Below are 13,146 nucleotides of genomic sequence, written 5' to 3' on the forward strand. Positions count from 1 at the left end.
TGGGCTTCTTGGGAAGCAAGGGGCAGTCTCCTGCCCTCAGGTGAGACATCAGGGACGCAGGTACCCAGGAGGTTGCTCTGGGCTGCCTGTGTTGTGTGCACAGAAAGTTCACCCCAGAAACCAGAACACCGTCCTTCAGCCCCCACCCCCCAGCAGCACAACAGGGGAAGGCAGTGAAGATGCCCCCAGAAAATTTCATTGAAAATGCAGACTCCAGAGTCTCTCCAAAGCCAGAACTACAAAGGTGACCCACGAGTCAGGGGGCCTCCCTTCCACTTTCAGAGCTCTGTAGAAAGGCTGGGTCAGGCCCAGATTCCTGACCCGCCCACTGGACCTCCAGAAACTTGTGTGACACCCAGATCTGACAAGCAACACGGCCTCAGTCCTCTTGCCCTCCCTGGCACAGCCACCTCCAGAATATGTCACCTGCTTACATCAGTTTTGAATGAAACACCAAGTCTCACCCAGGGCTCTGGCTGGAGGGTACGTCTCATCTTATCACACCACCTCCCTTTTCATTTAAATTTATCACATTCCCTGTGGGGGCAGCAGGGGCTGGGGGAATAACTTCTTTGAATTTCTAACATATGCAACTTGGATTTATATATATATATATATATATATATATATATATATATTATATATATATATATATATAAAGAAATTTAGTTGGGTTGAACCCAAATAATCTGATCAAGCATTGTCTACTCCTAGAATAGGTTTTTAATTTTTCTATAGTTTTATGCACTTAAATTAGATTCCTAAAATATTCTCATATACATACAGAAAAATAATCTCTCAATGACAAATCACATTTTACAATAACAAGTTAAATATTTTTGACTACAGGATCTGTGTTAGTTAATGCCACAGTTGCAGCACAGCTTCAGACAGAGCACGGACTCAATCATCGCAGCCGCCCCCAGGAACACACAGCAGAGAGCGCCCCACAAACCCTCAGGAGCACCGCTTTTCACTTCATGTGGTGGATTTCTGCATTTTTCTTAGCTTGGGGGCCACCAAAAATGCAGAAAGCAAAAGCTGAAAACGGATGATCACACAGGGCGTTTTTGTTGCAGATTCCCACCAGGAAACGCGGACTCACACAACGTCGGCCACCCACAGGTGTGCAGGCGCAAAGCTGATGGAGGCAGCACAGCAGGAAAACAGCATGGTGCCCACTGTCGCTACATGGGTGACAAAGTGTAGGGGGGAGCAGAAGGGATAGACTCAGGGACCAAGATCTGAGGTTGGTTTCACAGTTCAAAGGCCCTTGCGCTGTGGGCCAGGCATGTTTTCAACGCACGTATGAGAATAAATAGCCTTCGCCAGGATCTTGCTAGAATGTCTACTTTCCGACACCATGACTAGTTAGCAGACGACATGTTAAGGATGTGACTGGTGCAATGGTCATCAAAACATTCACCCATGAAGGGCGGGCACGTTCATGCAAAGCCTCCAGCAAACACCTCGGGACCTGCAGTTGGTTGGGGTAGACACAGAAACAAAGTGACCTTCACAGTGACCCTTCAAGCCACACAGGATGATGGCGCAATCTCGGCTCATCTTTCTGGCGTTGATTTTGCCGAGCAAGCTTTCCAAGCCCGGGACACACGGGAAGCAGGCTCGCGCTGAGCGTGTAGAAACGAGACGGATTTGCAGGAGTAACTGCCAAGGTTTGGGGGCTTCCTGCCCGCTGGGAGAAGCAGCTCGGGAAGCAAGTGACAAGGCAGGGCAGGGGCTGGGCCCCACGGACGGCCTCCTGGAACTTCTAGAACTCAAGGCTCCCACCGCGGCATCTTTGCTCTCCCCTAACATCACCCTGCACACCTTAGAGCCACAAGTGGGGTCCGGGGGCCCCGCTGGGAAGTTGCTGTTCTCAGGGGCACCACTTGGTCCAGCGGGGCCAGAAGGCAGTTGCCCCAGCCCTGCCTCCAGGGCAGAGAGGAAGCAAACTCCGGACCGGGCAAGGAGGCGCTGCCCCTTCCCCCACTGCACCCCCAGCTTCCTGTTCTGCCACCCGGATGTCACCTTGCAGCCCGAGGCTGGAAAAGCCTCCTGTCTTCCCATGACGGGGAGAAGCCCCATGTGGTGGCCAACGGCCACAGCCCAGTGGGTTAGGGGCAAAGCCTCAAAGACCTGGAGGCCCCTGGAGGCCCACCCGGATTGGGGGCCCAGAAACAGGTAGGCAGCCCCCTCCCCGGGCCCTGCGCTCTCAAGGAGCCACTTGGACCCTCGGCCCCGTCCCCTCTCTCTGCTCCGGGCCCTTTGTGCTTTGGCAGAGGGGAGGCCTCTGAGCAGTCCGCTGCCCGCGCCCCGCAAACTCCCAGCCCGCAGGCGGCTCCCACCCAGCAGAGGCGGCCACCGCCCGCCGCTTGGCGCCCCCACGGAAAACAGTGGGAGCAGGGCGGCCTCAGGGGGGGGCGGCCTCTGCCCGCGCAGGGGACCCTGACTTGGGAGGGCCGCTCGGGTTGAAGTCTCTGCTGGCACCACCTCAAAATTCCTTATAATTTTGAACAAGGAGCTTTGAATTTTCATTCTGTAGCAGGTCCCGAGGGTGACCCGGGGCCAGGCCCCCCACCTCCCTGTTTCCGGTTCAGTCCGCAGAGCCGCTCATTCCCTGGTGTGCACGCAGACACACACACAACACACACACAACACACACGGCGCACGCTCTCACACGGGGGCTCCTACACTCACACACATGCTAACACACAACACACCCACTCACACACACTAGCACACAAACAACACAGACAAGACACACTCACACTCACACACACACACACACACACACAACGAGCTCTGCCTCCCCTCCCAGAAGTCAGCCTCCCAGGGGACTCTCCCGCCGCCGGGTGGAGGGGACCTGACCCCTGTCTAGAACCCCTGGCCAGCCAGCTCCACGGTGGACTCCGCAGGGGGGAGACCTCACTCACACCCGAGGTGGTTGGACTCCCCATCTCAAGGGTCACCCCGAAGCAGGGGCCAGGCTGAGGACCCCAGTTCAGCTCCAAGCCCAGCAGCAGAGAGGCAAAGTGGCATCAGGTCCCCGGGGGGGCGCTGAGCTCCAGCCCTCGCCCTCCTCTAGCTTCCACCGCACCCCTCCCCGCGCCCTGCAGGGTCTCAGCCCCCCTGCAGGGTCCTTCCCACGAGCCCCAGACTCACGTCCCAGCGGCCTCAGGTGGAGCCCGCGGCCTGGGCCGTGTCCGCGCGCGCGGCCTGGCGGAGACGGCGGGTAAGAGCCGCGCCTGGGTCCTGAAAGGCCGCCCGGCCTTGGCCCTGCTCAGCGCCTCCCGCCTGGCCCTCCACCCCCTTCTGCTTAGACACAGACTGGAGAGGAGGGATTTGCGTATACACGAGGAGAAAAGCAAAGGAGCATAGTTTTAGAGACACAGCCACACAGGAATGTTATTCTTTTAAAAGAAAAATGTACAAAACCAAGGTTTCTGGAAGAAAAAGAATATGCATTCCTACCACAGCGTAAAAAGAAACCCTGGTTACTGGTGATTCTCCGTAAATTTAGAGAAACATTGAATTCTCTCAAGGCTGACTAAGGATGCCCACTGCTGAGCAGTTCTATTTTGGTGGGCACTGAATACTAAAATAGTCACACTGTTCAGATGACGCTCACACGATAGGCTGGAATAGAAAGCAGAACAGAATCCTATTAAAACGTGACTCACAAAACACCCTGACATACAGTGGGGGGGTTTACCCTGACACATGACAGCCGCACGTAGCATTGAAAAAAGCGACTCTTACAGGGGCATGATCTGGTTTTCAAGGCCAGAATAAAGAGCGCTCCTTTTAAAGGAGGAACTGACTGAATCTGGGTGTAACTGAAATAATTATTTGGGGGTGCAGATGAATGTTTATAAGCAGCAGGTGTTACTAAATAATCTATACCTAGGCCATGAAAGCCACAACGGCAGCCCCCACAGGTACCCAGGCCCGGGATGGGGTTCCCTGAATGAGCCACACACCATCAGTGCTGCTGAGTATGCTGCTGGGCCCAGAGATGAGACTTTGCAAAGTGCTGGCATCCAGGACCTAATGCTTCTGGGCACAGAGCGCTCAGGTGTTTTCTACCCTGCATGTGGAAGAGGTGTCCGTGTCTATAGCATAGATTCTGACATGTAAAGACAGCAGGTTACGTACCTCAATGGAGCCCCATGACCAGCAAACATATCCTGGATCTGATACCATGCAGGGTAAGGAAACAGGAGTTCTAGAACTTTCTTTTCTTTTAGTTGAAATAATTGACGATTTCCAAATACAATACACATTCCATCTATGTTTACACAATACCAAGCAGCTCCCACAAAACATGGCTCAGGACACAGCCAGGTGAGTCTTGGCAGCTGCCCTGGGCCGTTCCTGGCAGAAAGGGGAAGCACCTGGCTGGCTTTCACAACCCTGATGCAAAGAGAAGGTGTTAGTTTTAGTATTTTACCAAATGCCACTTAGGGCACTCAGGGCATAATGAGGGTTCACCTTGCCACTGGTCTTTGGCTACTGATGATGCTTCTGTGGTAGGAGCTAAGCCCACACGTGCTTCCAGGCTTGTCGGTCTTCATCACCTCACTTCTGACACAGGATGATGTACAAAGGAAAAGCAAGTGCACCTGGAGCCATCTCTAACCTCACACAAACTGCAGGTCTGAAATGACCCTGCTACCTCTCGAGCAGCCAGTGCCCATGTCAAAGCGTTCGCGTCTGCTGTCGAGCTCACCTCCAGCCCCCACGGAGAAGGAGGCATAAAATAATATAAAGCAAGTCCTACTTGCTGTCTCCAAAGGAACTTCTTAAAGTTGTTACAGTCACAATCCTAATTTTCTTCTTATAATCAAAAAGGCCCAATCATTGGAAAAAAGCCATTTGAAGTAGAGAATGTGAAGTCTTTTTCTCTTCCTATCAAATAATGGCAAACTCTGAAATATACTTCAAGATCTCAAACTTTCTCACCAAAAAAGAAGCACCTCCTCCATTCTCCACCCACTGTGGGATTCTAGAATGTTCTGCTCTGTGGGGCCAATGGCTTTATGCTGCCCCAGCCCTATCCTGGAGAGACGGTGACCTGGCCAGTCTTGGAGGGCAGATCAGCCACCATCCATCCCCAGTGCTTCAGCACCTAATGCTCCGACCTGCTCCCACCCCAGGGAACCCCTGGGGCTTGGCCCTCAGGTCACCAAGACAGGACAATACAAGTGACTAATTTGCTCATTTTCTGATGGGATTTTTTTTCCAGTTATGCTCAGTGCTATTTCAACCAGATGGAACCCATTGCTTTCCTACACTTGGGTCATGCTTAGGTTGTTCAATAAGCCAAGAAGAAAAGTAAGGCCGCTCGGTTGTCCCCTGGGAGCACAGCCTCTCCTCCACCATCAACAGCTCGGGACTTGTTATTCAAAGATTGACCCTGGTTTCTCAAGGTCCCGGGTGGCTTTAGCCTAGAAAGGTCCCTCTTCCAGAGTCAGACCAGCCTGGGTGTGAACAAGCCACCCACGCTCACAGCACTCCTGGAGTGACACAGAGACAATGCTCTACCTGCCTCCTGGGAGACCCCGGCAGCCAGGGAAAGCCTACCCCAGAGGGACCGGGTAAGGACTGAGGCCAAGGGGAGCTGGGCCAGGAGGAAGGGCAGCCCCAGGGCACCTGTCCTCAGGGAGCCGCCTGGGAGCAGAACAGACCCTCCGTAGGTGAGAGGAGGTTCGGTGTGGCCAGCGGAGAAGGCATCTGAAGCTGAGCTCAGAATGCCAGTTGCAGTGGCCCGGAAAGCACTTGGCTGAGAAGGCCAAGTGCTGGGCAGCGGATTCCTTACCGGCAAGGGGCATTTCCTCTCAGTGAAATGGAGCCCCAAAGGTAGAAGTGAAGGAAGAGGGGTCAGAGCAGGAGGTTCCATGCATCACCCACGTTCCTCTGTCCCCCATCAGGACTCCTGAGTCATAGCTCACAGCCCCCATCCCTGGAGGGCCAGGCGAACTCACCCCTGGGTACCACTGGTCACATTAGAAACGACACGGGTCGGGTCAAGGACATTGATCTAGATTCGCAACCCTGGAGGAGTGTCCCTGAGATGCCCAGGGATAGTCCCTTGGGAAAAAAGACTCACATGTTGCTTTTACAGGTACATAGATCCCCATAATGGGATTCTATGTGTGGGTGACATGGGAGCAGGTGCAGAAGGGCTGTAAGATGTTTGTCATGGCGCCATTGAGCAGTGACGTCCAACAATAACAGAAGAAGAAAGACAACGAAGAAAAGAGGGAACAAAAGAAAGAGACCAGAATGGTGACCCGCTACCACCCCACTTACACATTTCATACTTATTTTCCTCCCAGGATGACATGGCCGTCACGAACACACTGCACAAACTACTGGGTATAGAAATAGGGTGGTGACTTGTATGTCTACTTATAGATTTAATTTAAAAGGATCTTCACAACATCAAAAAATACATAAACGTAAAGTATTTTCACCAGGTTTTCTGCTCGATAGGGGTAAACAAACACAAGTCTGAAGTTAAACTTGGTCTAGATGGTCGAGTTGAAAGTTTCTAACTAAAGGGTGTATCTGCTTGTTTCAAAAAATACTTATGTCTGTTGTTCTTGATACAAAAATTCTACACTATCATCAATAAATAAATAATAAGGTGTTTCTTAAAAGTATGAAATGTAAACTTTTTTATCCTTTCCAACACACACACACACACACACACACACACACACACACACTTTAAAAATTGCCTGCAATAGGACTGGGTTCTTATGGGCACTCGCAACTGTGCATTCAGTTTCCTCCAAAGTGGTTACTCAGTGTTGAGGCTACCATTGAGAAAGCACTTCTACACCCCTAAGTCTAAGGACCTACGGTGAGAGAGAACACCACCAAACACAGGAAGGCTAAACTCCGCTACCAAGAGAACATGCAAAGGACTTTTCATGGCCACAGCAAACTGGGATTATGAGACACTAACATGCAAATGAAAGACAACCCACACTTTTCATTAGCAAATCAAGTTATTGTCTAGTTAACCAGCCTATCTCCTAGCATTTAAGGGAAAAAAAATCAAAGAACTCAAACCAATCAGCTTGGCATGTGGTGTGACCCCTGACCCTGGCCACCAGCATATGTGTGTCCCTGACCAACAGGTAGTTTGTGTATGGCAGGGTAGGGACAAGAGTCTCAGGTTTTCCTCACCCCCATGGGGTTTGCCGGCTCCTGGGGTCTTCTCCTAACCCCATAATAGATTTTCTTCACAGCTTTCCACACATCCAGATTGTCACTCTTCCTTTTCACAACTTGGGGAGTCTTTCGGGGGGGGGGACAGTACCAAAGACAGCCCCTGAAAACTTTCGGGACACTCAGGAACCTCACTTGAGCCAGGCTCGCTCATGCAAAAACAGGCTCAGAGCTGGTTGCCACCATAAACAGCACAGGACCCCCAGACCAAAGGATTTTCCACCTGGGCTGGCCACCAGGACCCAGTCCTGTGGTGAAATATCCTTGGGGTGACTCACGGTGATCTGATCCAGTAAAGTGTGGATAACAGGCCCCCCAATCATCTCCCAGGTATGCTGGGAGTCCTGACTGCATCACCCCAGGGTACTCAGTGACTGTTTGCATTGACATCTATCAATAAAAGACCAAGAAGGGACTGGGATGGCTCTGACAAAACACCTGCTGGAATCTTCCACAGACCAGCAACTCCAAGAGCTAGCGCAGGGCCTGATCCAGAGACCATCTCCCGGAGGGTCCACACCAGGCCAGCGGGTCTCATAAGGCCCCAGCAGGGGGATGAGATTCTGAAGCAATGACTGGATCATCACCTGTGTCCTAAACACACGAAGAACTGGGCCTCCGAGGTCAAAGGGCTGACCTGTGGGGCTGGGAGAGGTAAGAAATAGGAGGGTAACATGAGAGCTCAAAAATACAGACATTGCATTTGTAAGTCTATTGTACAATAACCAGCCCCAGTTCTCCAGCCCCGGGTAGGCCAGGCTCCCAGCGGAAGCCCAGAAACTGTGAGGAGACCAGCAACGGACACAAAGGAAAACACAGCTTTGTCTCTGAACGCGGGAAGTCATCAGGGCGGAGGGTGGATTGTCGAGAGTGATTCCTGGAAGCTCCGAGAGGCCTGTCTGCGCTGTCCAGTCGCCCTGTGGCCAGACACGGGATGCCGATCTTAGACAAGCGGCCACACCTGCAGACAGACCCGCCCGGGGCTGGGACTGCCGAGCGCCTCCGGCTCCCCTAGGGCTCATCAAACAACTGCAGGTCCAAACGGACCACAATCTCGCCCGTGGGGACCTCGTGCAGCAGGAGACACTTGGTCACCGGGCCCTTGGAACCCTGGTCCTTCTTGATGTCGGCCACGCGGATCTCCGTCCTGCCCAAGAAATCTGAAAGGAGAACAGACAGACCTGCTCAGGGCGGGAATGCCTTCTCTTCCGGACAGGTCTCGGGCTCGCTGGGAAGGCCCCAGTGAACTACTTCTGTACTTTTCCTTCTTCCTGCAGGGGACCGGGTCCGTTTTCGGGAATCCACACGCGACCATGACCGAGCACACTTTTTACATGGCATGAAAGATGTGGGCGGTGCAGCCATTAGGGAAGGCGATCCGGGTTCATCTTTAAAAAACTCAAAGTGCTGCCACTGCGTGGCCCAGCACCCCACTCCTGGGCGTCGAGCCGGAGATGTGGCAGCATCCATGCAAAAACTCTACACACTCCACAATGTCGGCAATAGCTGGGCGTGGAGGCAGCCCAGGGGCCCACAGTGGAGGCCTGGATCACAAGACACGGTCTCTCCTCGCTGTGGCTACCATTCAGCCAGCAGGAAAGACGAAACGCGGCCTTTTACAGCAACGTGGAGGGGGCGCGGGGGGATGACAGGCGGTCAGCCCAGGCAGAATGACAAAGACAAGTACATTTGCACAGCAGATGACCCGACAAAGCCAAATGCCTGCAAACACTAGGAACCTGAATAAGTAAATGAGGGCTCTGGGGCTAAGAGGGAGGAGGGACAGAGGGAGAGACGGGATGGAGTGAAAAGAAAAGGGGCCGCAGACCTCCAGCAAGGCGCCCAGAGCAACCTCAACACCACTTTTATTAATCAAATACTGAGCATGGGAATGGCTGTGCCTGTATTCGAACCTTTTTTAAACGCTATGCAAAGACCGATGCTTCCGCCCCTGGTGCACACACAGGAGGTTTTGGCGTGGCTGACCCAGGGGCTCCTGCATAGGAAACAGCCTCTTTCCAGGCTCCCTTGTCGAACCTGGGCTTGTTTCTAATGTGGATGGAGCCAGGTTTCTTTTGCTCCAATTCTCATTTGTTAGAAGTGATCGCTAATGTCAAAGCAACACTAGGATTTTCAACTTACCCCTTAGAGGAATCATCAGTGTGTCAAGTTACTTCATCATTTAAAGAATAGATAAATAAATAAATAAATAAATAGATAAATAAATAAATAAATAAATAAATAAATAAATAAATAAAAGAAACAGCCAATCCAACCTCAAACCTTTACTCACCAGAAGAACAACTGACCTCCCGACACAGCGGTGAGAGTCTAGACTCGCCTGCCAGTCAAACTGCCCTGGCTGCAGTCCAGCACGGAGCCAGGCAGGTGACGGGTCAGTGACCAGCAGCACCCAAATCACTGCGAGACGCATCTTACAAAAGCCGCCAAGACAGAGGCCCGGGGGAGCTGCGTGAGCCTTGCACGGTCCGCCGCTCACTAGACCCTCGCCCAAGCGCTCGATTATCCTTCTCTGACCATAATCTTTAAACACACTTTCAGCAACAATTCCCCACAATTGTTGGCCAGACCTGTCCTCTCCCGGCTCAAGGCAGGAGCAGAAAGCTGTCTGAAGGAATGATGCACCCAACACAACCCCATCCCTTTGGCAGGCCAGGAAGGCCACCCCAAGGGCTGAGTCCTCGCCCTGCTATGGGCTAACATTTTCCTGGCTCATCTGACCAGTTTCATCCCCTGCGACCGTGACTCTTGGTCAAAGACAAAAGGACTGAGGGTCCTTATGCCTCCTTATTCAGAGTCACCTGCTTCGGGGGAAGAACAGGGCCCCACTTTTTGCCTCAACCAGCTGGACTAATCAGTGCCCCCTTCTCTGAGATCGGGGACCGGCAAGGGTTCCCTTTGAGGGGAGGCAAAGCTGGTCCTTTGCCAACCTCAGCCCCCTGGAAGCCCAGGGGATTCTGGGAGCCAAGTTCCCAGATCAAAAACACGGGCCCACGAAGGCCGAGCGGCAGGGAAGGGGGAGGCTCCGGGGCAGGTGTGCTACTCACCGTCCGGAGAGAACTGGTCCCTCTCAAACACGGTGATGCAGAGAACCTCCTGCTCCAGGTCTTTGATGAAGAACTGGCAGTTGGAGTTCCACTTAGGGTTCAGAGTGTCCTGGATGGTCTTGGTGATGTGACACTGGGAGCCCATGGTCACCTCGCAGTACGGGTTACTCTTCCCTGCGGCGAACAGAGCCGGGTGACCCCTGCCTGGCCACAGGCTCTCCTGGCCATGCATGAGACCCCCAAGCCCCTCAATCCCATCCCCCCATTGCCACACTTAATACGTGACACAAAATGAAGGATCCAGGCAAAAAAACACCCACAGTGTGGAGAAAAAGGAACTCTCTTGCACTGCTGGTGGGAGTGCAAACTGGTCCAACCACTATGGAGAGCTGTGTGGAGATTTCTGGACCTACTAAACATAGAGCTTCCATACGATCCAGCAATTCCACTCCTAGGTATTTACCCAAAGGACACAGAAACATCAATTCCAAAGAGCACCTGCACCCCTATGTTTATAGCAGCTCTGTTGACAATAGCTAAGCTTTGGAAACAACCCAAATGCCCAAAAATAGATGACTGGATCAAGAAGATGTGGTACATATATACCATGGAATATTACTCAGCATTCAAAAAAGATAAACACATGCCATTTGCAGCAACATGGATGGCGCTGGAAGGGATCATGCTCAGCGAAATAAGCCAGAAAGAAAAAGAAAAATACCGGATGGTCTCACTCATAGCAGGAATCTAGAAAACTTAAATAAGGGACCAGGAAAATGAATAACTATAAGAAAGTGAAAATCAAAATCAACAAAAAACTATAAACCAGAGACACTCTATGGGGGTGGGGGGCGGGGAGGGGAGGGATTGGGGTCAAAATAAGGGGGTTGCAATTGTATGGGGAATATAAAAATAAAATTTATTATAAAAAAACAAAAGATGAAGACCATGCCTTACCAAAAAAAAAAAAAAAACCACCCACAATTTAGCATCGTATGGAACAAATCCTGAGAAGGGTGGGCACCCAGGGGGCCTCCACCAGCCCCCAGCTCCCGGCTCTCGCCTTCGGAGGCCTGGTGCCCGCTGTGAAAGGTGACACCGAAAAGCAAGACGGTGGAAAGGATTAAAAAAAAAATTAACTCTTGGTTTTTAACAAGTGCTAGAATAATCCATGCTGGGAGGAATTCAGGATGGCGGAACTAGCGCCTCGTGTAAAGCTGGGGGGCGGGCAGGCCAAGGGGCTTCTCCACCCCAGCGTGCTCCGCGGGGCCTTACCGTGCGAGCGGCAGGGCTTCAGCTCAATGCCTTCCACAACGTTCACCATCAACCTTCCAATGCCTGTGGCCCTTTGGGAACGGACTGGGAGGGCAGGGAGAACAGCACAGGGGGGTTACACGGACTGTGCTCTCTGGCCCTGCCTGGCCGCCTCTGATCACGTCTCCTACCTGCCCCGGGCCAGACCCCTGCTCCCCCCTCTCCCTGAACCCTGGCCTCCTTGCTCCTGGATGGGCCCTCCGTCCCTCATCTGCACCCCGCTCTCCCTCACCCCCCGCCTCCGCCCCTTCTCAGACCTCTCCTCTACCTCCAGGCCCATGTTCCAGCTCTAAGAATCCTGAGCCCAACCACAGGGCGCTGCGCCCCAGCTTTGCAGGAACCACCATCCACGCCGCCGAGCAATGCATTACCCAGGTACGCCTTCTCCCGCTTCTTTTTCTCCGTCTCTATGTAGAGTTCAGAAGCGGCTTTGATTTTCTGCACCCAGGCAGTCCTTGGGAAGGAAAAGACAGAAAGGTGCCCGACAGAACTCAGGAGAAGCCTTCAGGGTGGCTTGAATCCCGGCCCCGGGACTCCACATCGCCCGCTTGCTTTTAGCAACGAACACTCGGGTGAGTCCAGTTTTCTATCAGGCACCGCGACTGAGAAAGCAGAAGGGGTCCGTCTGCAGGTGTGTTCAGACCCGCCTCTGTGTCCAGGGGACAGTTGGGGACAAAGGCGACGCCGGAGGGAGTGAGCACACAGCTGTCCGTGCCCGGGAAGCCAGGACCATCTCTCAGGAGCCACCCCAGGGAGGCCAGGCCCTCTCCCAGGCAGGGACGCCGGCACCAGCCAGCAGGCACCCTCGGCTGTGCGGCTTTCACCAGGGTTAGCCCTGGAAGCACGAACGCAGTAGCTTTGGCCAGTTTCTTGCTTGGCACAAATGCTGGTGGGGGAATGTGCTTTACTTTGGGTCAAGATCACCCTTCAGGAAACAATTGATTTCACCTGGCTGCAGAGCAGGGTCTCGAAGACAAAACTGAAGCAAGACACCCGCAGCCCTGGAGCCCAGGACACCTGGCCAGGAACCAGCTGAGTGGGCCGGGCGTGGGGAAATGTGAAAGATGGGCTCATCCCCAGATGTGCCCGGCTCCTGAGAGGCTGCAGGAAGAAGTCTCACCCTTCCGCATCCACCCCACGCAGCTGGGAGAGGTTGGGGCCTGCTGGTCAATTCCACACCTTGCGTGTGTCTACACCGACGGCAGCCGGCGGCCCAGGGCAGGGACAGGGCTGGTCTTACCTTTCGTTTATGCTTTCGGCTCGCAGGGTGTAGACTCGGTCAATGTGGGAAATGTGGAAGATGGGCTCGTCCCCAGACGGGTCGGTGGGTAATTTTACTAGAACCTCGTTTAGGAAAATAGGCTGAAAAATAAGGCACAGGCATCACAAAACCAGACTGGGTAACTCGGTGTTCCAGCAAACCATGAATGCGTGTGTGCTGATGTGTTTATAAGGTCCAGAAAACTGAGTGTGTGTGTGTAGGGGGGGGGGTTCCAGTAAACTCCACCAGAGTAATGATTCT

The 13,146-nt window shown here is 53.0% G+C and overlaps 1 protein-coding gene across 5 annotated transcripts in view; it reads right to left on the bottom strand.

The window, feature by feature from the left end:
- Positions 1–3,336: 3,336 nt before the first annotated feature.
- The window catches only part of ITSN1 (intersectin 1), a 177,139-nt gene continuing 167,329 nt past the window's right edge, over positions 3,337–13,146 (bottom strand). For all 5 annotated transcript variants that reach the window (XM_054700299.1, XM_054700298.1, XM_054700300.1 and 2 more), the window contains 5 exons: positions 12,865–12,986; positions 11,996–12,078; positions 11,586–11,669; positions 10,311–10,484; positions 3,337–8,402 (listed from right to left, as the gene is read on the bottom strand). In XM_054700299.1, coding sequence (XP_054556274.1) covers positions 8,254–8,402; positions 10,311–10,484; positions 11,586–11,669; positions 11,996–12,078; positions 12,865–12,986 — 612 coding nt within the window. In that variant the 3' untranslated portion in view covers positions 3,337–8,253. The remainder of the gene's footprint in view (positions 8,403–10,310; positions 10,485–11,585; positions 11,670–11,995; positions 12,079–12,864; positions 12,987–13,146) is intronic.

Source organism: Talpa occidentalis, unplaced genomic scaffold, assembly GCF_014898055.3.
Source record: "Talpa occidentalis isolate TD23 unplaced genomic scaffold, MPIMG_talOcc4v2.1 talOcc4.4, whole genome shotgun sequence".
NCBI classification, from domain to species: domain Eukaryota; kingdom Metazoa; phylum Chordata; class Mammalia; order Eulipotyphla; family Talpidae; genus Talpa; species Talpa occidentalis.